This window comes from Fukomys damarensis, unplaced genomic scaffold (assembly GCF_012274545.1).
Source record: "Fukomys damarensis isolate Sample0158 unplaced genomic scaffold, DMR_v1.0_HiC HiC_scaffold_35, whole genome shotgun sequence".
In the NCBI taxonomy this organism is placed as follows: Eukaryota; Metazoa; Chordata; class Mammalia; order Rodentia; family Bathyergidae; genus Fukomys; species Fukomys damarensis.
Window position 1 is genome coordinate 19,611,975 of NW_022900947.1, and position 25,815 is coordinate 19,637,789.

Below are 25,815 nucleotides of genomic sequence, written 5' to 3' on the forward strand. Positions count from 1 at the left end.
ATACATACACACATATATATATACATACACATATATACATACACATACATACATACACACACACATACACACACATACATACATACATATATTACATATAACTTGTAATTTCGTTTTTGAGTGTTTTTTTTGTTTGGTGATGCCTGGAATCCAACCCAGGGCCTCATTCACTAGAGGCCAGCTCGTTATTCCTGAGCTACATCTTAGTGTATGTGCTGCCTAAGTGAGCATGCCCCTGAGCTCTATCTGGCCCATTTAATAGTAATTTTTTCGCTCTCTCCCCTTCAACAGCTAAAGAAGTTTAATTACATTTTGAATTAGATCTAAAAATGTTAAATTGCCAAAGTATATTTTAGGCTGTAATTGGAACATATGTAGGTAATATACAGTCAAGTTGTTTTTTAGAAAATAAAATTTGTATGTTTCAAGTATTGGTCTCTAACATTTTTTTTTTCAACCTAGGCATCAGATTAAATATTGTTAGGGCTTTATAGCTGCAGTAAAACTGTAAGCCCTTCGTTTGTGTGCTTTATTTTAGAGCTGAGTTAACTAAGACCCAATGTCAATTTATATGCTCACAGTTAACTGATGACTGTTAACTCATAACAAAGCCCGAAAGATATGCTAGATTTTAAACTATTGATGAAGAGCAGCCAGACTGTGGCATTCCTTCTTTAGGCTAAACACAAGCCAGTACTGTTTCTGGAAATGCATGTGGTTCTCATGACATTTTAAAATGATACTACTTCAGTGACCTAGTAGAATAGTTAGCAGTAAGTTCCTAGAATTGGTCATTGTACCACTCATCCGGGTAGGAAGAGTCATAGCAGTAGAAGCTGGTTTTCATCAGTCTGATTTTTAGCCTTTGAAAAACTATTCATGCCCTCTAATTAGTATTTGACCATTTGAATTTGAAAATTCATATTTGTTGCATAGAAATAAGCTTAACCAATAAATGTTTTTTAAGGAAAACATGAGGAATGAGATGTAAAAAATTGATTTTTTTCTTGTTGAACCTGAGAAGTTATATATTTAAAAAAAATCTTATGGGTAGACTCTTGAATTATTTAAATAAGAAAATGAAAGAAGAGTCATGAATATTCTATATGTCCTTTTCTAGTTTGGTTGTTTTGTAATATTTTCTTAGGACTTACATTTTTTAAAAACTGGATTATACAGAAATAAAGAGCACCTTGTACTATGAATGTTTAGCTTTTTGCAAAATGTTGGGAGATTGTTTTGAGGGCAAGAATAGTGAGTATAATGGGCTAGAGGAGAAGAAGTGGTTCAAAATGTGAAGACTTTATAAACTTGAGCTTAGGACTGGTATAGCTTCTGGTTGTAGTTGCCTAATACCAATGAAACTGGATTACTTTTAGCCAGTTATGTTCATATATTATACTTTTGATGTGGAGAATACTCTGCTAGATATTTTAAAGCTTCTTACTGTGACTTGGCCTGAAGTTTAATGTTGCTGGATTTTGCTTTGAAGTTATGTTCTTGAAGTGTAGTCTGTGATTTGGTGTGACCGGTCAGTAATTGCCCTTTGTTCTGTCTCAGATCCCTGCACATCGCTGAGCCCACCCTGCTTTACAGATGAAGATAGGCTTAGTCTGGAAGCTCTTCAGACAATACATAAGCAAATGGACGATGACAAAGATGGTGGGATTGAAGTAGACGAGAGTGATGAAGTAAGTCGGAAACTTTCTCTGCAGTTCTTTTAGATCCGAATGACTTGTTTCTAGACTTAAAATTTTTCTTTATTCCTTGTGTGACTCAACTCCTTCATCTTCAATATCCTTAGCTTTTCTCATTTTACATTTTAATTTTAGACTATAAATATAGTTTTTCTTGTTTTTTTCCTTCTTCCGATTGTATAGAGGGTTTTCCAGTTTATTTTTTTCTTTTTTTTTGTACTAGGGATGGAACTCAGGACCTTGCACTTGCAAAGCAGGCATGGTGCCACTGAGCTAAATCACTGGCCCCAGGTATTCTCAGTTTTATAAAAATCTTCAGTCTCATGTTTCTTTTTTTTTTTTAGTTTTTTGACAGGGTCCTTCTGTGTAATTGAGGCAGGCTTGAACTCAATATGTACACCAGACTGGCTTTGAACTTGTGATCCTCCTACCCTTAGCTTCCTGAGTGCTGAAATTACAGGTGTGCACTACCATGCCTGGCTAGTCTTGTATTCTTGGGATTCTTAAACATATATTCTAGTCTGTCTGTTATCCATTGCTGCCTTATAAACCACTCCAAAATGTAGTGGTTTAAAATGACAACAGTTTATTATTTCTCTCATTATGTGGGTTAACTGGGCTTAGCTAAGCAGTTTTTCTGTTCCCTTAGGTATGGGCTGAGATCACTGTGGCATTTGGCATTAGTTTGGGAGTTACTGGAGTTGGAATATCTAAGATGGCCTTTTATCTTTCATGATCTGTCTGTATGTACTTCTCAATATTCAGGAATGTAGCTCAAAATTTATTATAGCATGACAGCTAATTTCCAAGTGTATTGTTCCAACAAGGCAAGTCCCCATGTGCAAGTGCTTATCATGCCTTTTCTTGCCAGAGCTTTCTAATATCAAATTGGCCAAAACAAGTCTTTTGGCTAAGCTGAGAAGTCTTTGTGGGAGAGGATATGTGACAGAGATGATTAGGAGGTCTGGTTCATTGGAGACCATCAATTTACTAATTTACTGTACTTACTGTCTTTAATTTTGAAGTATTCCTATCTTTCCCTGGTCTAGGATTTCTCATAGTTTTTCCATAGAGGTTGTTTATTTAGTTTCTCCATAGAAGTTGTGTCTCATTCTAACCAAATCCCTTTTCATTTTTCAGGGCTTTTCAAACTCTCTGTTGAGATGCTCTTTTTTTGGTAATATTAAATTATTTCATACGTCATTATCTAATGTTATAGTGAAATCCTCTGGTAATACTTTTGCTTAACATGACATTTTCTAAAGATCAGTACTTGACCTGATCATTTTAGATTTTTAAAGCAGAATTTCTCTCACCTATTTTAAATCTCTCACTATTCAGTGGTGCTTTTGTACCTACCTCTCTTCAGATCTTATTCTTCTAAATTAGAAGTTGGCAGACATTTTTCTGAAAAGGGCCAAATTACAGTTTGAAACATGTCCACCAAAAACCTATACTGAACAGTTTCTTCCTATTTTGCAATATTCTGTTGCACATAAAAATGTTCAAATGGAAAGGGAATAAAAAGTGGAAGTGTCTCCCTTATAGTCCTTGAGGATGACCCTGCTGACAGCCTTAATTTTTAACTTTTAGCTTCCAAATCTATAAGAGATTAACCTTCTCTGATTCCAAGCCACTCTGTTTGTGTTACTTTGTTATGGCAGTTTTAGAAAACTAAAAGGTAGTAAATATTTTAGATTTTGTGGGCTCTATTGTCTCACATGGAAGTGCTCAATTTTACCATTATATAAAAGCAGCTATAGATCATACATGAACTGATGGTCATAGTGACTTTTTAATAAAACTTTATTTGCAAAACAGACAGAAGGCCTGATTTTTTCTGTATGCCAACCCCTGCTATAAATAAGATCATGCATTACCAAAATTACTCCTTTTTTTTCCCCTTTTACTATTGCCTCTTATGTACTTTGGTTATTTACTAGTTGTGTTTTAATCTAAGTATTTATTTTCTTGTGCCCAGCTTACTGCCTCTAAGTTTTTCCTGTCTCATCCATCATGATTATCACTTTGAGAGCGCTTGCCTCAGCTACGAAAGTTGCAGCGATCTCTAATTGCCTGTTAGATCAGAGATAGAGATAGTCGCTCTTCAGTCTTACATTTAGTGCATCTGTATCAGTTGATTTCTATTTACTGAGATGTTTTTTCTCATTGTGGTTAAAGCTCAGTGGTACCAAAATACTTTCAATTTTAAACAGACCATTTAATTTCATTTGCTTTTAGAACTATGAAATATATAACTGTAGCTTGGGTTGTATCCAATTTAAAAAGTCTTTTAAATATCTAAATGATTCTGTTGTTTATGAGGTTGAATGAGATGAAATTGATGGGTTATCAGGAGCTTTACTATTAGGACTACTTTTTAAATTCATTCATGGATCCATTCATTTGTGTTGCTGGGGATTGATCCAGGCCCTTCACACCGAATTAATATCCCAAGCCATTTTATTTTTTTAGTTTGAGACAGGGTCTTGATGAGTTGCAAATTATGCAGGCTGAGCTTGAATTTTTGATCCTCCTACTTCAGCTTCCCAGAACACTGGTATTATAGGTATGCATCCATTTTATTATATTGAGTGGATAATTCATGTCTTCAACATTATTTCCCTCCCCCTCTCCTCTCCTTCCCTCCTCCCTCTTTCCCCCTTTTTTCATTCCCTGTCTTCCTCATCCTCTTTCTCTCCCTCTCTCCTTCTCTCCCCCTTCCTCTTCCTCCCTCTGTCCCTCCCTTCTGCATACAGAGAAAACACACACACACACACATGCACGCACTTAGACTATATTATTATTTTTTCAAGATTATTTAAATGGTTTGTTTAATTGCCAGTTATTGAACACTAACTATATCAGCACTTTATAAAGGGATGAATTATTCTCTAAGCTAAGTGGATTTCTTAAAATTATTGTCGTATTTTTTTGGGTCATTTACAGTATGACTGGCGCCAGGCACTGCACCTGCCCTGTAAATGCAAGGTCCTGGGTTCAATCCCCAGTGCTGGGGAGGAAAAAAAAACACCACAATATGACTGGATTAGCTCTGTCAAATTTCATTTTCTCTTTCTTGTTACATGGTGGCCAGTGTGATAATGACATCATTTCCACATGTAAGAGTAGACCTCTCGTGGCCCTGTTACCTTCCAGCATTACACCTCCTAACATCACCACAATGACAAATTTCAACATGAGTTTTGGAGTGGACAGCCATTCAAATCAAAGCATACTGTAATGCTAAAATTTGAAACAAATAGAAGAAATTCACATTAGCTGAATAATTAAAATTACCTTTAAAGGCATGAGTAAAATTATGCATATGTAGACAGAGACAGGTATTAAGTAAGCTTTGGCAGATATTTGATGACTTATTAGAATAGTTAATTGCATAATAGTTTGTAGAATTATAAGTTATTTAATCATTTCAGTTCCTCAGCAGATTTTAAGTGCACATGTGTAGTGTTTGCACTGTGTGAAACAGTTAAATGGAATAATACAGAGCTCAGAAAAAGAGAAAGGTTGGCAATGGAAGGACCATTGGTAAGTTTTTATAAAACTGCTATTGGAAGTGGTATGCTGTGACATTTGTGAGAAGTGAAACACTAGGTCCAGGAGAAAAGTTTACCTCAGGATCTTTTATTGAGCATCTATTGGCTGTGAATTGCTGTTATTATAAACCTCCACATAGACACTCAGTATGCTTATAACCAGCCATTTCTTGGAAAATATACACATTGACTTGTTCTGAAAAAAGTGAGCTGTGTCGAAGAATCAAGACTAGTATAGTGTGTAAGAGACTAAAAGTAGAAAAGACACGGGAAAGTAGCAAGTTGAGCTTGAGATGATCCATGGATATCAAGAAAGGGAGCCACCATTTTAATGAAAGCATGAGAAAGCTGGTGAGACAGAGAGAGTAGTCTCCGTATCTCAGGTGCATTAGTGCATGATGCAAAAGGCATGCAAGTCATGCACCAGCTCTGTGGTCCATAGAATTCCTGTTGAGAGTCAGTAGAAGCTGGCGCCTAGAATTCTGAACATTTTCATATTGGCTCTTAAACATTTTATTTAAATGTAAATAATAAGGAGAGCTTAGGAGGTCAGCAGAAATGTTATCTGATTATGAGAAAAATTACAGATACTTAGGTATTGAAGTAAATTTCTGTCAAACAGATTAGTATAATTTGAGGAAAAAGTAAAGGATCCTGTATAAATTTGATGCAGTGTAGAGGTGTGTGGTTCAAATACAATCCTTCAGATAGTGGTGTTAAATCACTTAACAATTAGTATATGACCTGTAATTCTCCAAGCTAGTTATCATGCACTTCTATCAGAAGATTTTGAGTATGCACTCTCTGTTAAATTTTAAAATAAATAGCTGTTTATGGGGACACACACACACACACACACACACGCGCGCGCGCGCTGTTGTACCAGTGTTGTCTTCGTTTGTTTATTTTTTTTGGTGTGGGGGATAAAACTCAGGACCTTGTGCTTGCAAGGCAGGCACGGTGCCACTGAGCTAAATCCTTGATAATGTTATGTCTTCTTAAACTGTTCACGAAAATATGACTTAGAAATGGGATATGATTAAACATAAGTGGTCTGGGCAACTCAGTTTGGAGGCTACTGCACTGATGAAGTGTATAGCAAGATCATGTTACAAATTGTATCATCTGAATTTTTTATGAAAATGAATTATGGAGACATTGCTGTTACTCTTTTTTAATTTCTACTCCGCTGTACATGTTTCTTAACCATATGGCACATCAGTACTGATACTCTTATGATCAATAGCCTACTTTTCCATTACTGAAATTAGCTGTGATACCTGTGCTATCTACAAGAAATTGATTAATTTATATTAATTTAGAAGAAATGACAGAACGAGTGAGGCAGAAAATATAGTATATGCCATTTTGATAAGGAAAGACATAATTAAAATCTTATTTCTTAAAAAAACCAAACCTTTTCCCATTAATTGTCCTTATGACTATTTTAGTTACAAATTTAGTTAATTTTTAGATTTAATTTGTATTTGGAGTGGTGTGAAGAAATGCTAAATGTAGTGTTTACAGTATCTTTAAATAGGAAGTCTGTGGAAGAAAAACTTAGTGGCATGTGTACTATAGGTTCGCTACCATGGACCTAGGTAGCTGAGAAGCATATATGTTATTGAGACTGATCTTAAGAAAATATCTCATTATTTTATAGTTGTACCTAGAATATTAACCTTGTGAACTTTGTGTCTTGCCTCAGTATTTAGTTGAATATCCAGGCTCTTATATCTTGCTTTAACAATTGTAATATTTATTTATTGGCCTTTTTAAATTTATTTACCGATTGCTCTTGAGCTACTTTTCTACTTAGGACATTTTGAAAAACTGCTTTTCTCAAGAGTATCGCTAGTCATGTATCTGCTTGCTTCTCAGAACAACCACCATAGAAACCAGAAGACTTTCTCTTATCTAAAGTCCTTACCATATTTTAGATTGTCTCATCTCTGTCTACCCCATAATTCTGATTTATTATAGAATGTTGTCTTCATGAGGTCACCTTAATCATAGACCATTTACGAAGCACCATTGCTACTTCATAGTTCAATTACATAGGGACTAATCAGATGTTTCTGAGGAACTAGTAACTTAAACACTGTAATATATTTTGTGTGGAATGATGTATTTAAAATGGTAAGTAAGCACTGTTAAATACAACCTATTAATAAACTGGAAAATTATGGCCTGTAGCAAGAGATTTGTGTATGCAGAAACCAAAATTCCTGGAATCATTTTATGGCATCACAGAGCACCGAGTATCTTTTGCCTTTATCTGGAAGTTATCACAGTTCCTGCTTCAACTAGTAAATCTTTTTCTCTTCCCTCAAATTGTTTCAGCTTTCCTTAGTCAGACCACGTAGTAAATATATATTTTCATTAAAAAATAATTTCTCATTCTTGTTCCATTAATGTTTAGTTCACCTCAACAAGGTTTTCTTATTCAGCATTGTTACAGACTGGAAGGGGCAGAGGAGTAGGAGGGTGACTTGATCATGCATCTGGACTTCTCTTCTTTGGTTCTAGTCTGACTGTACTGCCAGTCCTGCTCCTCTCCGTCCCCTCCTTTTCTGAGCATTTTCAGGATAACAGCATGGCATTGCATTTTTGTAATATATTTATTTGAGAGTTTAGCATACTGGACATACTGTCTTTATCTTTTAAAAGTTGTCTGAATTTGGGTGAATACAGAACCTATATATTCCATTTCACAGATGAATCAAATGCAGTTGTGTCTTATAGTGTCATTTAACATTGTTTTATATTATGGTTATGGATAAGAATTAAAAGCTGGCCTATGTGTAAGGATGAAGGAGAGTGCTATTAATCATTATATCAAGACAACAGATGTAAAGAGGTTTTGTACCAGGGCAAGGAGCCATATAATTACCCTTACCATGTGACTTAGCATAGTCTTCTTTCCGTTATACTACCTTTATCTCTGTCTTTTTCTTCACTAGGTTGTTAATTGCTCGAAGTATTGTGTCAAAATTTCTGCTGTGAATAAATGTCATCAGTTACGTTTGTCACTCTGAGTTTTTCAATATTGTGTAGCATGTTTTGCAGTAACATCATGGACAAAATCAGAATCTTTTTTTAGTGCTAGGTAATGATATATGTTTGTTCTCTAGAAATAATGTAGTTGGAAAATGTTTTATATTAGAATAACACATATTGATCCTCTCATTGATTTTTAGAATTTTTTAGTGGTAGTAAATTTCTTGGCTTTTGCAAATTTTCCTCCATTCCTTCCTCCCTCCTTTTCTCCCTTTTCTTCTGTTTCTGCCAGCTTTATTAAGGTAAAATTGATATGTAAAGATATATAATTTATGAATTTATAATTGATATGTAAAGATGTATAATTTGTATGTAAAGATATAACATGATGTATATGTTGTGAAATGAATGGCACGATCAAGGTAATTAACATATCCATCATCTCATAGATAAAAGAGTTTACACTTTTCAGTTACAAGATCAGTAAGTTATGGAGATCTAATAATGTGTGCTCATGACTATAGTAAATAACCTGATATACCTCAATTTGCTAAGGGATTAAATCTTAAGTATTCTCACTACACACACACACACACAAAAAAAAAAAAAAAAAACAATAACCAGATTTTCACATGTGATGGCAACTAGTCTCATTGATGAGTTAATCCATTGATGAGTTCATAGATGAATGGGCTATTAGGAGGAAGGGCCTCAATGGAGGGAGTGGGTCTTGGGGCATGGCTTTAAGCTATATCTTGTTCCCGGCCCTTTAGCCTCTTGATCTTCTCAACTCTTTCTGCTTCAGGGCTGCTATGAGTTGAGAAGCTTTCTTCTACCATGACTCTCCATCATGAAGTCTGTCTTGGAGCCAGCCAACCATAGACTGAAACCTCTAAAAACATGAGCCAAAATAAGCCTCTTCTTTAATTTGGTATGTCAGCTATTTTGTCCCCCAAATGGAAAAGCTGACCATTATAAAAAATTAATACTGGAAGTAGGGCAATTCCATGACTATACCTGACCATGTGGTTCAGAAGCCTTTGGTACTGGTTTGCAAGAGGAATTTGGAAGTGTTTGGAGAAGTGGGCTATTGGTACCCTGGAATATGACAAATAGTGCTTGATGGACAATTATGGTAGGAGCTCAGAATACCAGAATGTTAGGAACATGTGTTTGTTGAAAAATTTAAGTCCATTAAAGATAAATTAAGTTTTTTTACATGGGACCAGAAGAAAGACATGTTGAGGACATCTCAGGAACCAGTAAGATGTCACCCAGTGCAGGCTCGGGTATAAAAGCATAAACTCCTCTGGAAGATTGCTGTGAGAAGAATGTCCTAGGGTACCTAGCTCACTTAGGGATTTGCTTCAGCCATCCATGCACTCACAAGCTGCCTCAGCTATAGTCCAGGTGGTTCTGGCTAGTGCTTGCACTGGTGATGCTTTGCCTCAGAAAGTTTGTTACGAGCTACAATTCTTCCAGGAGGTTGGAAAGCCCGCAGGAGTCTCAGAGGCAAAATGTAGAACAAGCTTTATTCTTAGCACCAGTGGGTCAGCCTGGGTTCACACACTAAGAGACTGACCTCCCTGTCGGGTTGAGCAGGGCAGGTTATACTCTGGGAGGGGCTGCGCTTGCAGGAGTTACAAAGAATACAAGTCATGGGCTTAGCAAATGCAGTGGTTATCAGACAGCAAGCTCAAAGCACACAGTTACATTTCTTGTACATTTGGAGGGAGTGGAGGTGAGGTGGGGGAGGTTGTAGAAGTAACAAAACTTTTGTGAACAGAGAAAATTCCTGAGTTGGTTGAGAAAAGGGAGTATTGGGCCAGGCAAGCCTGATAATGTTGCGGGTATGGGGAGAACCTCTCTGTCAGTAAGTCCAGCTTTAGCTGCAGAGAGGCACGTTTCTGGTTCAGCTTGTTTTTAGAAATGCAGAATGGAAGAGTTGTAGGGTCATGGAGGCTTTAGGTTTTAAAGAAAGTCTGAAACGACCAAGTAATTATGATGGGGGTTAGTGTCCTAAATGCTAGCAGATTACATTACTTTTTCTCTTTGTTTTCCTTTCTAGAACATCTGATACAATCAATGGCTTCCTTGAAAATACTGTTTATTGTTTCTCTTTAAGTGTGTAATTATTTTTATTGATGGCTTAATTGGTTTATTCTCACCTCTAGCTCAATGCTCCCATCTCATCTTTGCTTTCTTGTCTTCTGAGTTGTTGAGTTTTAATAGTATTCAATTTCTAACTAGTGTTTTCATTGCTGGTCTTTCCCTCCTTTTAAATCCATTTAGACTATTATTGCTTGCTAAAAACATTTTGAAATATACTGTTTTAAAGAACTTGCTCCATAGTCCAGCAGTCTCAAACTTTAGTGTCTATTAGTGTTGCCAGAGGACTTGTTACAACACAGATGGCTGGGCCTAACCACAGAGGTTCTGACGACAGGTTCTACCACAGAAGTTCAGTAGGTCTGGTATAAAACCTAGTAATTTTTTCTTCTAAGTTCTCTAACAGTGTTGTTTGTGCTAGTCCAGTGGCCACACTCTTGAGCAGCACTGCCATAGTCTATCAAATAGCCTGTGCTTCTTATTTTGGCAATCATGAACCCTTACAGTATAGTCGTAGCATACTTTTCTAGCTATGGTCAGTTGCAGTGCGGTATCTTTATGTCTTCTTTATGTCAGCCATGGTGAACTAGTGACAACTTTTTGTACATGTCATGCCTGCAGAAGCCTTTGAGTCAGTTCAATCTCTTCTGTTTCATTTTTCTTGTCAAAATACAGTCATCTTGTAGCATTAATTTTAAGATTTAATTAAAATAGAGCATCCTTTGTATAAAAACTTGTTTTTCTGTATTTTCTTCCATCATTCTTTCAAACCAGGGAAATCTATACTGTCTTGCCTTAAGCCATTTCCATGCTCAAGTCTGCCTTTTGGGTATAATACCTGTGCTATATTAGTTACGTAGCACATCTGTGGTGGTTAAGGTAAATGAAACTCTTTCATAGGCTATAAATGGGTGCCCCAAAAGCCATTATTCCCTAAATATTGATATTACTACTACTCTGAACTTCACTAACTGAAGTTTTGTAGGCTTTTCTTCTATTTTTATTTCTCTGAGAAATTAGAAAATGATAAAGACATATAAAAATTGCACTTTGTTGGCTGGGGATGTAGTTCAGTGGTAGATGTAGTGTTTATAAGACCTAGTATGTAACAGATTACATGTTTGTAAGACCCTGCATTCAGTCTCTAGCACTGCAAAAAGTTATTCTGTGTGTTTTATTAGATCTCTTACTGATTGGCTTTCCTAAAGTATCCAAGATAAATGAGCTGTATGTTTAGAATAATATCTTTTTAGTGGATAAAATTGTGCCTGTGTAAGATAAAGAATTTCTTTATATTTTTGATGAATGAAAGGCTTTTTGTTTTCTAGGTTTAGTTAACCTACAGCTTAATGCAGGGTTTAGTTGTCAAGTTTGATGAATTTTGAAAAATGTACACACTCATATATCTATTATCTGAATCAAGAGAGAACATTTTCACCCTTAACGTTTATTTGTGTTGCTGTGTAATCTTTTACATATAATTGGTCAGTTCTTTTCCCGTAACTCTCTATTGCTAGTTTATTTTCCATGCTTAGTGTTGTATTTAAAATGTGATGTCAGTGATCTAATCCTAATTAAATTTTAGTGAAAAATAGTTTTTCTCTCTTAGTCGGAAGCCATATAACAATGGGGATCTCACAATCTGCATTTTTGTCTTTAAACTCTTTCCTTTTCTCCTGTTATTCTGAATTAATTGCTTGTGTATTTGAAATTTTTCTCTGATCAATAACCATATTTTCCATTTTCTTTTGAATTTTTTCATTTCTCAGACTTATTGTTTTTACCTTTAAACACAACAAAGTAAAAACTTCTCTTGCCTATTTTTCCTTTTGATTATTGCCCCCATTACTTTGTCCTTTACAAAATCCCGCTAAAGGAATTGTGTATTAGTTCCTTTTCCTTGGACTCACCCTAGGCTTTTGCCTTTTGTCTTTTTAAAATATTTTTTATTATTTGTACATTTTAGATATACATGTATATATACAACCAATGCTGAAGAAACATTCCTCTCTCTCTTTTTTTTTTTTGGGCACTGCTGTTTAAACTCAGGACCTTGCACTTGTGAGGCCGGCATGGTACCACTGAACTAAATCCCTGGCCCAATTTTAGATATATATAACGATAACATTCAGCTCAGGGAATTTTACCTGTATCTTGCTTCTTTTTTCCCCCTATTTTCCTCCTCTCCCTTCAACTCTTCTTCCCCTCCTTATTTACAAAAGCTTTGTTTCCATATTATCCCTTCTATTCTCTTGTTCCTTTCTTCCTTTCTCCTACCTGCCCCCCTTTCCCCTCCCCATTTGAACATTTTCTTCCCATTTTCCCAATATCTATTATACATTTTGGTCTTTATTTTATTTTATTTTATTTTATTGGTACCGGGGATTGAACTTGGGTCCTTGCACTTGCAAGGCAGGCCACCGAACCGCTGAGCTAAATCCCCAGCCCTTACATTTTGGTCTTTTTAACACTTTCGGTTTCTCACACTGGAGAAACAATGTGATATTTAAACATGTGTGTCTGATTTATTTCACTTAAGAATATGGTCTCAGAATGCATCTGTTTAGCTAGAAATGTTTCAAGCTGATAGGAATTTGGGCTGTTTCCAAGATTTATCTATTACACACTGTGCCACTATAAATATATGTATGTATATATTGCTGTGGTATAATGCTTTTAACTCTTTTGGGAAGATACCAAAGAGGTGAACAGCCGGGTCAAATGAAATCTCTTGTTTTAGTGTTTTGAGGACTTTCCACACTGATTTCCGCAGTGGTTGTACCAGTCTACTCTCCCACCTACAGTGGAGAAGCATTCCTTTTTCTGCACAGCCCTGTCAGTATTTGTTACTGGTTGATTTCCTGATAATAATAGCCTTTCTTTCTGCAGTGAGATGCAATCTCAGCATTGTTTCATCCGCACCTCTGAAATGACTAGTGATGTTGAACGTATTTTAATATATTTATTTGCCATTTCTACTTCTGAGATGTGTCTATTCATTTAAGATGCCCATTTTTGTATTAGGTATTGTAATTAGGGTGGGTCTGATTTTTTTTAGAGTTATTTAAATATTCTAGATATTAGTTATTTGAAATTTTTTCCACTGGGTTGTCTCTTCACTCTTTTGGTGGTTTCTTTTGCTGTGTGAAAGCTTTTTAATGAGATCCCAGTTATTGCTTTTTTGTGATATTTTCTGTGCGATCAGGGTTTTGTTCATAAAGTTTTTGCCTCCTCCTATGTCTACCTATTGTTGTGTGTATTGTGTATCCAGAAGATATACAGTTTATTCTGTTTTAATACTTAGATCTTTAATCCATTCAATTTTAGTTTCATGCATGGTGAGAGATAATGGATCTAGTTTTCATATTTGGCATGTGGAAAGCCAGTTTTACCAGCAACATTTACTAAAGAGGAATCTTTCTTCCAGTGAACATGTTTGGCCCCTTTGTCAAAGGTAAGGTGTCTGAGTGTGTTTGGAGTTATTTCTGCTGCTGCTAATCTGTTCTATTCCTCTTGAGTCTGTTTTTTTTTGTTTTTTTGTTTTTTTTTTTTGCCAGTACCATGCTGTTTTCTAATAATGGTAGCTTTGTAGGATAATTTCAAGTCAGGGATTGTGATGCCCCATGCCTTTCCTTTGTTTACCCTGAATTGCTTTTGCTATTCCAGGTCTCCTCTGCTTCCAAATGAATTTTAGGGTTGTTTTCTCTAATTCTGTGAGATATGTTATTGGAATTTTGATTGGGGTTCCATTAAATTTGTATAACAGTCTTGGAACTATGGCCATTTTTACTCCCTTGGTTCTTCTTACCCAAGAACAAAGGATATCTTTCCAATTTCTGATTTCTTCTTCAATCTCTTTTTTTTTTCTTCAGAGTACTGTAGTTTTCAATGTAAACGTCTTCTACTTCCTCTATTAGATTGATCTGTTGGTATTTCTTTCTTTTTTTTTTGAATGCTATTGTGCAGGGTGTTGTTTCTTTAATTTCTCTCATGAGTTTGTTATTTGTATATATGAATGCTATTGATTTTTACACTTGATCTTAGCCAAAAGGCCGAGAAGCGATGAATGCTATTGATTTTTGAATGTTGACTTCCTATCCAGCAACATTACTGAATTTGGTTATTAAATCTACAAGTTTTTTGGTGAAGTTTTGAGGTCATCTATGTAGAATATCATGTCATCCATAAATAGTGATAATTTAACTTCTTCCTTTCATATTCTTAATCCTTTTATTCTCTTGTCTAATTACTCTGACTAATGATTCTAGATCTATATTGAATTAAGTAGCAATAGTGGAATTCTTATCTTGTTTCTGATTTTAGAGTAAAAGCTTTTGGTTTTTGTCTATTATGATGTTGACTGTTGGTTTTTCATAGATGGCTTTTATCAAGTTGAGATAAAGACCATCTATTCCGATTTTCTGTAAGGTTTTTATTATGAGTAGATGTTGGATTTTGTGAAATACTTTGTCTGCATCTGTTGAAATGACCATATCGTTTTTATCCTTGGCTCTGTTAATATTACATTTATTACACTGATTTATTTGTTTATTTTTTGGGGGGTACCAGGGATTGAACTCAGGACCTTGCACTTATAAGGCAGGTGGCAGCACCACTGAGCTAAATCTCTGGCATTTTATTACATTTATTGATATTATATATTATATTTACTGGTTTGTGGATATTGAACCTTCCCTGCATCCCTGGGATAAAGCCTGCTTGATTATGGTGTATAATATTCCTGATTTGCTGTGTGAGGATATTTGTGACTATATTTATTAAGGAGACTGGCCTGTAGTTCTCGTTTTTTGGTTGCATCCTTCTCTGGTTTTGGTATCAGGGTAACGCTTGCTTCCAGGAATGAATTCGGAAGAATTACTTTCCTTTCAATTCCATTAAAGAGTTTGAGAAGTAGTGGAGTTAGGTCTTTTCTTAATTTCTTGTAGAATTTAGCAATCAATCTGTAAGGAGCTGGGCCTTTTGTTATTGGTAGGCTTTCCATTATATCTTCAATTTCATTGACTGTGACTGGGTTATTTAGAATTTTTGTATTGTTTTGATTCAGCTTTGGTAATTCATATATTTCTAGGAATCTGTCTATTCTGTATTTTCCATCATATTAGTATACAAGTTCTTGAAGTAGATATTGATGATCTTACGGATTTCTGCAGAATTTGTTGTAATTTCACCCTTTTCATTTCTAATTGCATGGATTTGACTCTTTTTCCTTTTTTTGGGTAGAATTGGCTAAAGGTTTGTCAGTTTTATTTAATCTTTCAAATAATCTGGGCAGACAGAGTCCAGATCTGTGTTGATTAATCCCAGCAAGCCTACACCTTTAGTTCCGCTAGAGTTCAGGCTGGTTTCTGGCTGTGAGAGTGGGACCCAAGTTGTTCAGCTTGCAGTAATCTTTGTGTCTCCTGCCACTTGAACTTGGCTCCCTGCCATCTTGAATACAGCTCCTTGACCTGCTGCTGACTTGAACTCTGCTCTGCCTCACCTTGACACTGGAAGCTGCTAAATGGAACTCAGTTGGCTCCTCTCCATAAAGGCAACTGGCCAGTCACCCTCTCTTTGGGTATTTCTGAACCCAAATAAATCAGCAGCCAACTGCAGTCCACTGCATCTACTACTCTGTTCCACTGGTGCATTTCTCTGTGGAGGCCTCTGTGGTTGTCAGTAGCTGCCATGCATCTGCAATTTTGGGCTACCCCTTCCGTGCATTGAGCCAGGGCTCAGGGAGAAAGCTCTGTTTGACACCTCTTTCTTCTGCATTGAGGTCCGTTTTTTTGGCTCTCCTTGTAGGCTTCATTTCTGGCTTCAGATCCTTGCTGGGTCTCGGGGACCCACTTCCCTCCTCCTTTTCTTTCTTACATTGCTATATTCCAGTATCTAAACACCTAATTTTAGAAAGGTTGTTTCTTTTCTGTTCACCAGTCTGCCATCTTCCCAGAAGTCACTGTTTTTTAATCTTTATTACTCTGTCAAAATTGTTTTTCTTATGGCTGTGAATATAACTCAGTGGTAGAGTGTTTGCTAAGTACGTACAAGGCCCTGAGTTTGATCTCCAGTACTGAGAAAAACAATCTGTTCTTGTGCTCATAAGTGATTCCCGTGTTACTATGCAGGTGTCAGTTTTTATTCTACATATTATTTAGCAGCAGCATGATAGTTGAACATGCTCTCCTTTTTTTTTTAATTTTATTGAGTTTATTGGTACATTTTAGGGATACAGTACAGTTACATTCATTGTTGGGATCATGTACCTCTACATGGCAAGTCTTGATTCTCATTTTTTCCCCTTACCTCTGCCCTCCCTTCACCCCCTCCTCCCCTCCCCATCTACAAACACTTTATTTTCATCTTTTCATTCTCTCACATTTTTTTCTTTTCCCTTTTTGTTCCCCCCCTACGCATCACACCTTCCCTACACCTTTAGCTCCTCTCTTCAAATTTCTAAATGTCAGTAATCTTATTAGAATCTTATGCATTGTTGCAGAATATTCACACCAGGGAAAGAAACTATTTGGTATTTACACATGTGTGACTTATTAATTTCACTTAGGAGTATATCTTCAATATGTATCCATTTTCCTATGAATGAATCTATTCTCTCGCTCTTTATGGCTGAGTAATATTCCATTTTATAGAAAAACCACAACTTCTTTATCCAGTTTCCAACGGATGGGCAACCCATGTTTATAGCGGCACAGTTTGTAATAGCTAAATCTTGGAAACAGCCTACTTGCCCATGCTCTCCTTTTTAAAGCACTTTGTTTTTCACTTGGCTTTCAGAAAACAGTACTCTACTATTTTGCTTATAGTTTATTAATGCCCCCAAATCTTTGCCAATTTCCTCTTTATTTCCCTATCTTTACTCCTTTTCGTCTCTTTATACCCAACCCTATTGGTGTAATCTTGCCTAATTTCAAGGCTTTTAAAAATATCACCTGTTCAGTATCGTTTTGAACTGTGAATTTCTATATACAACTATGTTATCATCTTTGTTTGGCTAATAGTCATCTTAAATTTAGGTGTTCAAAATTGAGACCTGATTTTCTGCTTTACTGAGATCTCTGTTGTCTTTGTTTCGCACAGTGAAGTTACTGTTTAATATCTGCATTATTGAATAGAACAAAAGTTTTGACATCGTCATTGATCTCTTCTGCTTCGATGAGATCCATTGATTTACTTAAAAGATTAGAAAATGCCAACATTTTAAGTTAGTTCTTTCTGTTAAAATACTTCTTTGAGGGAAACTTTAGTATATCATTATTTTATATATTTGTCTCAGAAAGGCACTGTAAATGTTTATTCTTAGAGATCTTCAAAATAGTTTCTAAGACTTCTCTAAACGGGATGAAAGAAGTGTGTGCATGTGTGTGTGTGTGTGTGTGTGTGTGTGTGAGTGATTTGGTTGTTAATGTCATGAACTCATCGATTTAAATGAGCTTCATTTTATCATTTTTTAAAATTTAAATTGTTCCATTTGGAGGACATGGACATTTTTTCACCTAATTCACAGGCTGACATCTTGCTGTACTTTAATGGGTAATACTCAAGATACCAGACATTGCACCTAACATTGTTATAAATAAGGGAAATCAGACCAGCTATTTTGGGCTCCACAGTAAACAGCATCTTCATAATTTTCATGTTTATCATCTTTACTTTCTGGATGTAATTTAATGAGGTCATCAGTTTGAATAATGGTAATTGCAGTTTCTGTTGCAAACGTCAACCTTTTCACTTTAGCTGTAGTTGGCTCAAATACACGTGCTTGTTTTTTGTCTTATGGTTTACTTTTGATCAAATCAAGGCCAGTCCATTTTAGATTTTTATAGTCTGAGTTAATTTGAGCCTCATTATGAAAAGCTCTTAACTTTGAAACTAGTCCCATGGAGTCTCGGGTAGAATTAACTGCAAGTATGTTAGGAATACCCAAGATCTTGCAAATTCTGCAATAGCAAGCTGTTTTAAAATCCCAATGCTGGTTGCATAGTGTTCAAGGTATAAAGAAAGGGCTGTTTTCCACAGATGGATTTCCACAGAATGCATCATGTAAAGAGCACTCCCATTCTATCACACCTACAAACATTTGCCCCATGTAAAAAATTGAGGTAGATGTATGAGCCTTAGTATTTTTGATTTGTATCAGTTCATCTTCTCAAATTCTCTCCAGCATTATCTTTTCTTCTTGTCTCAACATGATAGTTTCAAAAGTTTGTTCATCTTCCAAATTGGCAAAGGCTGAAAGAGTAATTTCATGCTGGAATTTTTTTTTTTTTTTTCTGGTACTGGGGATCAAACTTGCGACCTTGTGCTTGCAGATAGGCAGTGGAACCAGTGAGCTAAATCCCTGGCCCTCTGGCAGAGTAATTTCTTCAGCTGCTTTAGTAATGCACTTCAGGTCACATTTTAAAACTCTTTAACTGCCATAGGGCCAGCCTGCCCCAGATACTTCATACATATGTCATCAGTTGCACCAGTGGTTAGAATAACACCAGCACTAGTAGCCAGGATCTTCTGAATTCTCTCTTTGGCTATACATTATCTGATTCTCTCTGTCTAATTTGCCCCAGTTTTTCAGCATTTGTAGTGGCCAGTTAAACAATAGGCTTCATTTTTGTTTTGCAGACTGAAGTCAGGGTAAGCAGTCTTTGTATTAATTATTCTTTTTATTCAGGTATGCCCTGAAACACCACTGCACAGTTGATTACATAGTCTGCTTTCCATCTGACTTCTGTGTGCTTTCAGAATATTAACAATTGACTGGTTAGTGATTTGTCAGCATCTACTACAGTAGTGGAAAACCTTTTAGAGACCAAGTAAGTGTCCAAACTGCAATCCCAGACCTACTTATTTATTGCAAAGTGCTAGCACTACAATTAAACCTGAATACTGAGGTTTGGTTTAGAAAAAACAACTTATACGGTAATGTCTTTGTTTGTTTGTTTGTGTGTTTTGTGGTACTCAGGACCTTGTGCTTACAAGGCAGGTGCCCTGCCAGTGAGCTAAATCCTGGCCCCAGTAACATCTTTTTGTCTTGAAAGAAGAACATAATAACAGAGCTTTCAGTGATACAAATAGCTTTTTATTGAAAGTTATACGTTTGCATTTGATGTGCTTTTTCATAATTAAAGTGATCTTGGCTGGTGTGTGCATGCTGGTAATTTGTCAAACCCCAGCTCATACTTTGCTAGTTTGAGAGCAACACGTACAGCACTCAGATCACCTGTTGGTCTGTTTATTTTTATTAGATTTGATATAATTCAAAGCTGAAAGCAATTGCTTAGAAGCATAAAATGATCCAAACAAAGTAAGAAAAGCAATACCAAGTACTTTCACTAACTTAAAATTATTTGGCAAAGAATTCCACACTTCAAGGGCTTAATTTTCAAAACTAACAACTGTGTTTTCTTTGCCATCCCTTCACATTCTACTCAAGTGATGCATGCAGGTCATTATTTTTCCAGATAGTGATTTCTTGAAATTCTAGTAGCTCCATTTCCAGATTTCCAAAATCTAACCAGTATAACAGCAAAGCTCCAGTTCAAGTTTGGCTTTATCTGGAGAAGTAAGAAAACACAGGGTTGTCTATCTTTTGGAACTGTAAAAATCTGTGACTAATATTCTCCTTTGCAGCTGCTGCAATGCTAGAAAATTACTTGTAGATATCCTGGTGGCTTGTAGAATTGTCTGCAAATACAGAATTTTCTACATGCATTTTCAGATTTGGAAAAACATTTCAACTGCCCATTTTAAAAAACCTGAGGTTTTCTGTCACATGTTTTGATATCATAAAACATTCTTTCTCCTGTTTTCCTTACACCTTGTAGATTTTTGTTCAGTACATTGAAGTATAGTACTAAATTTGTAAAATACATGAGATTGTGAAGCCAGGCCGTATCAGTAGCTATGGATAGTCCTGCCCCTTCTCATTCATAAACTGCCTAATTTCATCCAAGCAGGCTACAAATCTCTTCAGGACTCATCCTCTGCTTGGCCACCAGACATTATTGTATATAAGTAAAGCATTATACTATGCCTGAACCTCATCAAGAAGTGCTTGAAACTGTGCATAATTAAGAGCACAATCCATCATGTAATTCACCATTTTTGTAACATCTTTCAGAATATCATCTAATTTTTTTGCTGCTTTCCCTGGCACAAAGAGCTTCTTGATGTATAATACAGTGGAACTGAATCACTGGATATTTTGCTTCTTAAAGAACTGTATGAAACCAGATATTACCCACAACCATGCAAAGTGCCCCATCACTAGTAACTGAAACCACTTTTTATGGTCTTATTTCTTGTGACAAAGCAGCCTCCATCACAGCATTGTAGATATCTATTCCTTATGTTATTCCAGGTGGACACCAGTTTCACCAGCTCTTCTCTCATGATGTCACCAATAGCATAATTCAGAATTACTGCTAGACTTGCATTATTATTTATATCTGTGCTTTCATCCAAACACAAGGAGTGAGTTAGTGGTGAGCTGCTGACTAACATCACTTGCCATGTGCAGGCAATATTTCTGCTTTTGCAATATTTCTTCTTTTACAATATTTCTGCTAAGTGGCATCTCAGAGAAAATTGCATAATTTTATTTTTGTTGGAGAAATCATGACAGAGGGAATTACTCCCATATGACATGGCCATTTTGATAAAATCTCCATCCGAGAAGGGGTTACCATGTTTTGCTATGCACAGTGAAATTTGACAGCTGACTGCTGTCAGATGGTTTGTTTTTAGAAAGATAGTTGCAAAAACTAGGATACTCGGAATGATATTTTCTCAGTTTCCCTCTAAGAAACTCTTTCCTTTCAGTGTCATCAAGCTGGGCAGCACTCTGTGGTTGGTGTCAAAGTGCTGACACTAGATGTGCAACATATCACACTTTGACTACACAGAATACAGAACACATAATAGTTTCCCTTTGTGCTCAGTCACTCCAAATGACCCTGTCCAGGCCTCTTGGAATGATCTCCCTGTTTTGCTTTTTTTTTTTTTTTTTTTCTGTAGTCATTTTTTTTGGTGTCCGAGATTTAAGAGTTTAGACAAACACAAAATTAAAAAAAGAAGCACCCAGGGCCAGGGATTTAGCTCAGAGGTTCGGTGCCCTGCCTCGCAAGCGCAAGGACCCGAGTTCAATCCCCGGTACCAAAAAAAAAAGAAAAAGAAGAAGCACCCAATATAAATTGATCCCTATACCCAAAATAGCTAACACTGTTAGTTAACACTAAAGAATTGATGTTCCCTGAGTTGACAGTATACCTACCGCCGTGATGCTCAGCTGGGGTTCATCTTGAATTTGCTCACCAGTGCAAGCGGTCAGTGTTCCACTGACCACCAGCTATTGGCCTGCTCTGAAAAGGACATCTGAGAGCATTTCCAACCTGGTAGGGCTTCTGCTAAAATCACAGGCAGTCCAAGCAAATATATATGTCCTTATTTTTGTTTTCATAAATTCATAAACAACTAAATATGATACTCCAGATTCAAATATCCCAGGGGGACAGTACAATATGAAAAGAGTCTCAGTCTCTTAATTAAAACATCCCTTTGCTAAATCTTATATTAAATTTCAATTTTTCATAGGAAAACTCAAAGCTAAAATCTTGTCTCAATAAAAATGAACATATTATAACAGCCAGTCCAAGCAAATATGTACAGATATCTATATGTATATATCCTCGGCAGCTCACTGACTGGCCATGTGAAAGCTCCGATGAGTCATGGCTATGAGTCACCATTGCCTGGCCTTTAAAAATTAAAAGTGGTGATATTGCAACAAGCATGACTAGTTTTGGGGGCTAGTATCACTACTTTTGTACATTTTGGAGGTTACTTGAACAGAAGCATCTTATTACTTATACCAGTGTGGTAACCAGGTGGGCAATTTTGGTAGCAACAGTTTCTCACTATGTATAATTGCTCCTCAGTTTATGATGCGATTACAGCCTAATAAACCCATTGGAAGTAAAATGTATCCTAAGTTTGAAAATGTGTTTAATATCCAGATAAGAGCAATTAGAAAGTTAAAAAAATTAAATACCTAAATTAAACAATTGTAAATTGGAAGACCATCTATCTGTATTTGTAAAGCTAAATGCTCTTTAATAAATCTTTATTTGTGAGATTGTTTTTTTATAAATCAGCTTGAAGTTTTCACTAATATAGATAATATTTGAATTCAGGAACTACAGAAAAATTTTTCAGTTGTTAAATAACTTGCCTTTTTATCTTTTATTTTCATGCAAACATTCCAGTTTGCCTATGTTCTTTTGTGTTTTTTAATCTATCTATAATGTATCTATAGCTATGTATAGCTATCTTATCTGAATTTATTGTGGTTGATAAGATGAAGGCTATTAAAACAAAGCAGGTCTTAGCCCTAGCCCCTGTCTCTACACCAATTAGTGCATCTTCTGTGGCGGCCCTCTGTCAGGGTTTGATATTGCTGTTATTTGTAGATTTTCCAGGTCACTAGTTGTCAGTTAAGGTAATATAGTACCTCATTTTGTTTTCATTCATTTTTAGAGAGTGCAAATCAGAGCAAAACTTTAACTCATTATTTGAAAAAACTCTTATTCCATAAATTGTGAGTGCTGACATTATTGAATGTTTTAACATGTAACCTCACTTTTTAAAACAATTATTTTTATTGGTACACTTTAGATATACATAATAATCACGTTCATCATAATACAGCTGTAGATAAATAGCTTGAATGTTCTTTTTCCCAAACCCATCCCCTTCCTATGTACAATTTTGTTTCCATTTTTTCCTTCTATTTTTTTTCTCCTTGTCATTTCCCTCTTCTCATCCTCCCCCTTCCCTTGCTCTCCTTTCCATTTGAACATTTTCTTCCTATTTCCCAATATCTATTACACATTTTGGTGCTTATTTACTTTTTTTGGTTTCTCACATCAGAGGAACAGTGGGATAGTTAAACGTGTGTCTGATTTATTTCACTTAAGAGTATGGCCTCTTCAGGGTGTACCCATTTACCTTAAAATGTCTCAAGGTTATCCTTCTTTATGGCAGAGCAGTATTCCATTGTATTAAAAAACATTTTCTTTATTAGTTCATCCGTCAGTGGGCATTTGGGCTGATCCATGATTTAGCTATTACAAATTTCCAAGCATTATTTTTTGTACTTTATCTGAAATAAACCCTTTGAAATAACCCTTTGAAATTTGCCATTTTACAAATGAAGAAATTGAAACACAGAGAATGAAGTAATTAAGATCAGAACAATAATAAATAGAAGATTTGGGATATCTGTGCAGTGTGGAGACCAAAATGTGGTCTGAGTTACCACACTGTTTGATTTAATAGTTTTAGAACAAAGAGAAATACTGATAATTCGTGTTTGATTAGCATCCTATCACTTCCAAGAGTTTGGGGGCCAGTGCATTTTTATAGACTACCCGGATAAGCACAGTGCTGAAGAACTTAAATTCTGGAATTCTTCATAATTCATTTGCACTGTTAAATCTCTTTTGTTTTATTTTATTTTATTTGTTTGCATTGTTGGGGATTGAATAAAGGGAGTTGTGCTAGGCAAGTGTTCTTACCATTGAGCTATATCCTTAGGTCTTTGTGTGTTCTTTTAAATAGCTATTTGAGATAGAGAAGTTGTTGATCCTCCCATAGTATTTTCATCTTTAAAAGTGGAAATAACAGTAGTGTTTTTTGATGGTTGTTGTATATTCTTTCCCCTGAGACATTGTACTGAGCTATTTTAATATTGTTTTCAGGGTAGAAAGACACTAAATTGTTTATACAGAAACCATTTGCTTAACCAACTCACGTATTACCTCTTGGACGTTGTGTTATTTTGATGACAGGTATCCTTCGGGAAAGTCTCTGCTTGCATAGTCAGTGAAGAGGCTGTGGTTTTCCTCTTCATCTCTGCATTGCATATTTTGATTCAGAATATCTGAAATGGAACTCTTAAGTGTAAATATTTTTCATTGTACACTAATAAATGCGTGTTAAAATTAACCTTCATAACCATATGGTAGGAAAAATTTTCCCCTTCCTTGTACTGAAGAGAAATAGAAGGCTAAAAAGTAGTGAAGTCAGATTTGAACACAGTCTGTCACACTCCAGAGTCCTTAACTGTGACGATGAGTCACATCTCCTGGGTATTGTGGTATTAAACTTGTGCATTCAAAAATGAAAGGGAGGGTCAGGGATTTAGCTCAGTGGTTCCACCATCTGCCTTGCAAACGCAAGGGCCTGAGTTCAATCCCCGGTACCAAAAGAAAAAAAAAAAAAGAAAGAAAGGGAAAATACAAGTTTATATAATGGAAATCAGGAAAAAGATTATGCCACTCAGGGCTTCTCAAGAAACTTGTGACTAGAGAGTCGTCAAGTGTTGAAGCAGTTCATGATGTCTTTGCCTTCTCTGTGGTCACCTCTGTTCTTATTCATTATTTTTTCTCTGCATATTTATTGGCTTCATCTGTTTCCTTTACCATCTGGCCCATCTTCATGGCACCGGTGTACTTAGCATCCAGAGTCATGACCAAAGGAATCAGCTTTTCGTGATCTCAGTTATAGTTTCTAGTGAGAAACAATTCTGTTACACTGATCCAGGCTTAGGATTATTCTCTTAAGGTGTATTTTGATTACACAGCTCTAGTTTGAGGGAGCATGAGTGGAAACAAGCAAGAATCTATGTTAATGTTGGTGGTAGTTCCTCAGAAACGGAGTATGGGCTGAATAGAGCATGCAAATAATGTGTATAATAATTAATGTGTCATTTTATTTAAGTAGTATCATAAAAATAACTTAGACAAAGATATTTAGGTATAAGAAATTGAAATCAGTGAATTATGAAACACTTTCTGAAGATACATAAAGGAATTTCTTTCAGTGGTACTGCAAGAATTTATTTAAAAGAATCATCTGAATCCTTTTGAAAAGAATATTCAGTAGTTATTTATTTATTGAAAACTCCTTTATTTATATTATCAATTTAAGATTTCCTAGAGTAGGTTTACACATATAATTGCATATTGCGTTAATATTTGCTGTAATAAAGGTATTTCTTAATAGAATTTCACATTCTAATTTTAGACTTCTTAAATCATGGGTTGCAATAAATAAAACTGATTTGTTCATGCGTTTTCAGTTATAAATGTGATTTTCAAAATTTTTCTAGTTAACCTGCTTCATGTATAATTTTTGCAGTTTTCTGTAAAGCTTGGGAATAATCTGCACAGTCAGCGTTGTATATTCCTACAGAATGAGAAGTTGATGACTTCTAGTGTGTTCAGTTTTCACTCAGCTTGCTTAGGAACAGGGAATTATTTTATACTAATAAATAGTCTATAAGTATTTCTTTTTTTTTTTTTTTAGTACATGTTTGATATACATCTATAAACTCATTCTGTTCTTTATTAAGTTGCACATGTTATTAAGTACCACAT

At 35.7% G+C, this 25,815-nt stretch overlaps 1 protein-coding gene and 1 pseudogene across 1 annotated transcript in view; one reads left to right on the forward strand and one right to left on the reverse strand.

The window, feature by feature from the left end:
- Stim2 (stromal interaction molecule 2) overlaps nucleotides 1–25,815 on the forward strand; it is a 106,492-nt gene that overhangs the window by 17,416 nt on the left and 63,261 nt on the right. The window contains exon 2 of the mRNA XM_010608459.2: nucleotides 1,561–1,691. Coding sequence (XP_010606761.1) covers nucleotides 1,561–1,691 — 131 coding nt within the window. The remainder of the gene's footprint in view (nucleotides 1–1,560; nucleotides 1,692–25,815) is intronic.
- LOC117284175 lies at nucleotides 17,952–19,042 on the reverse strand (annotated as a pseudogene).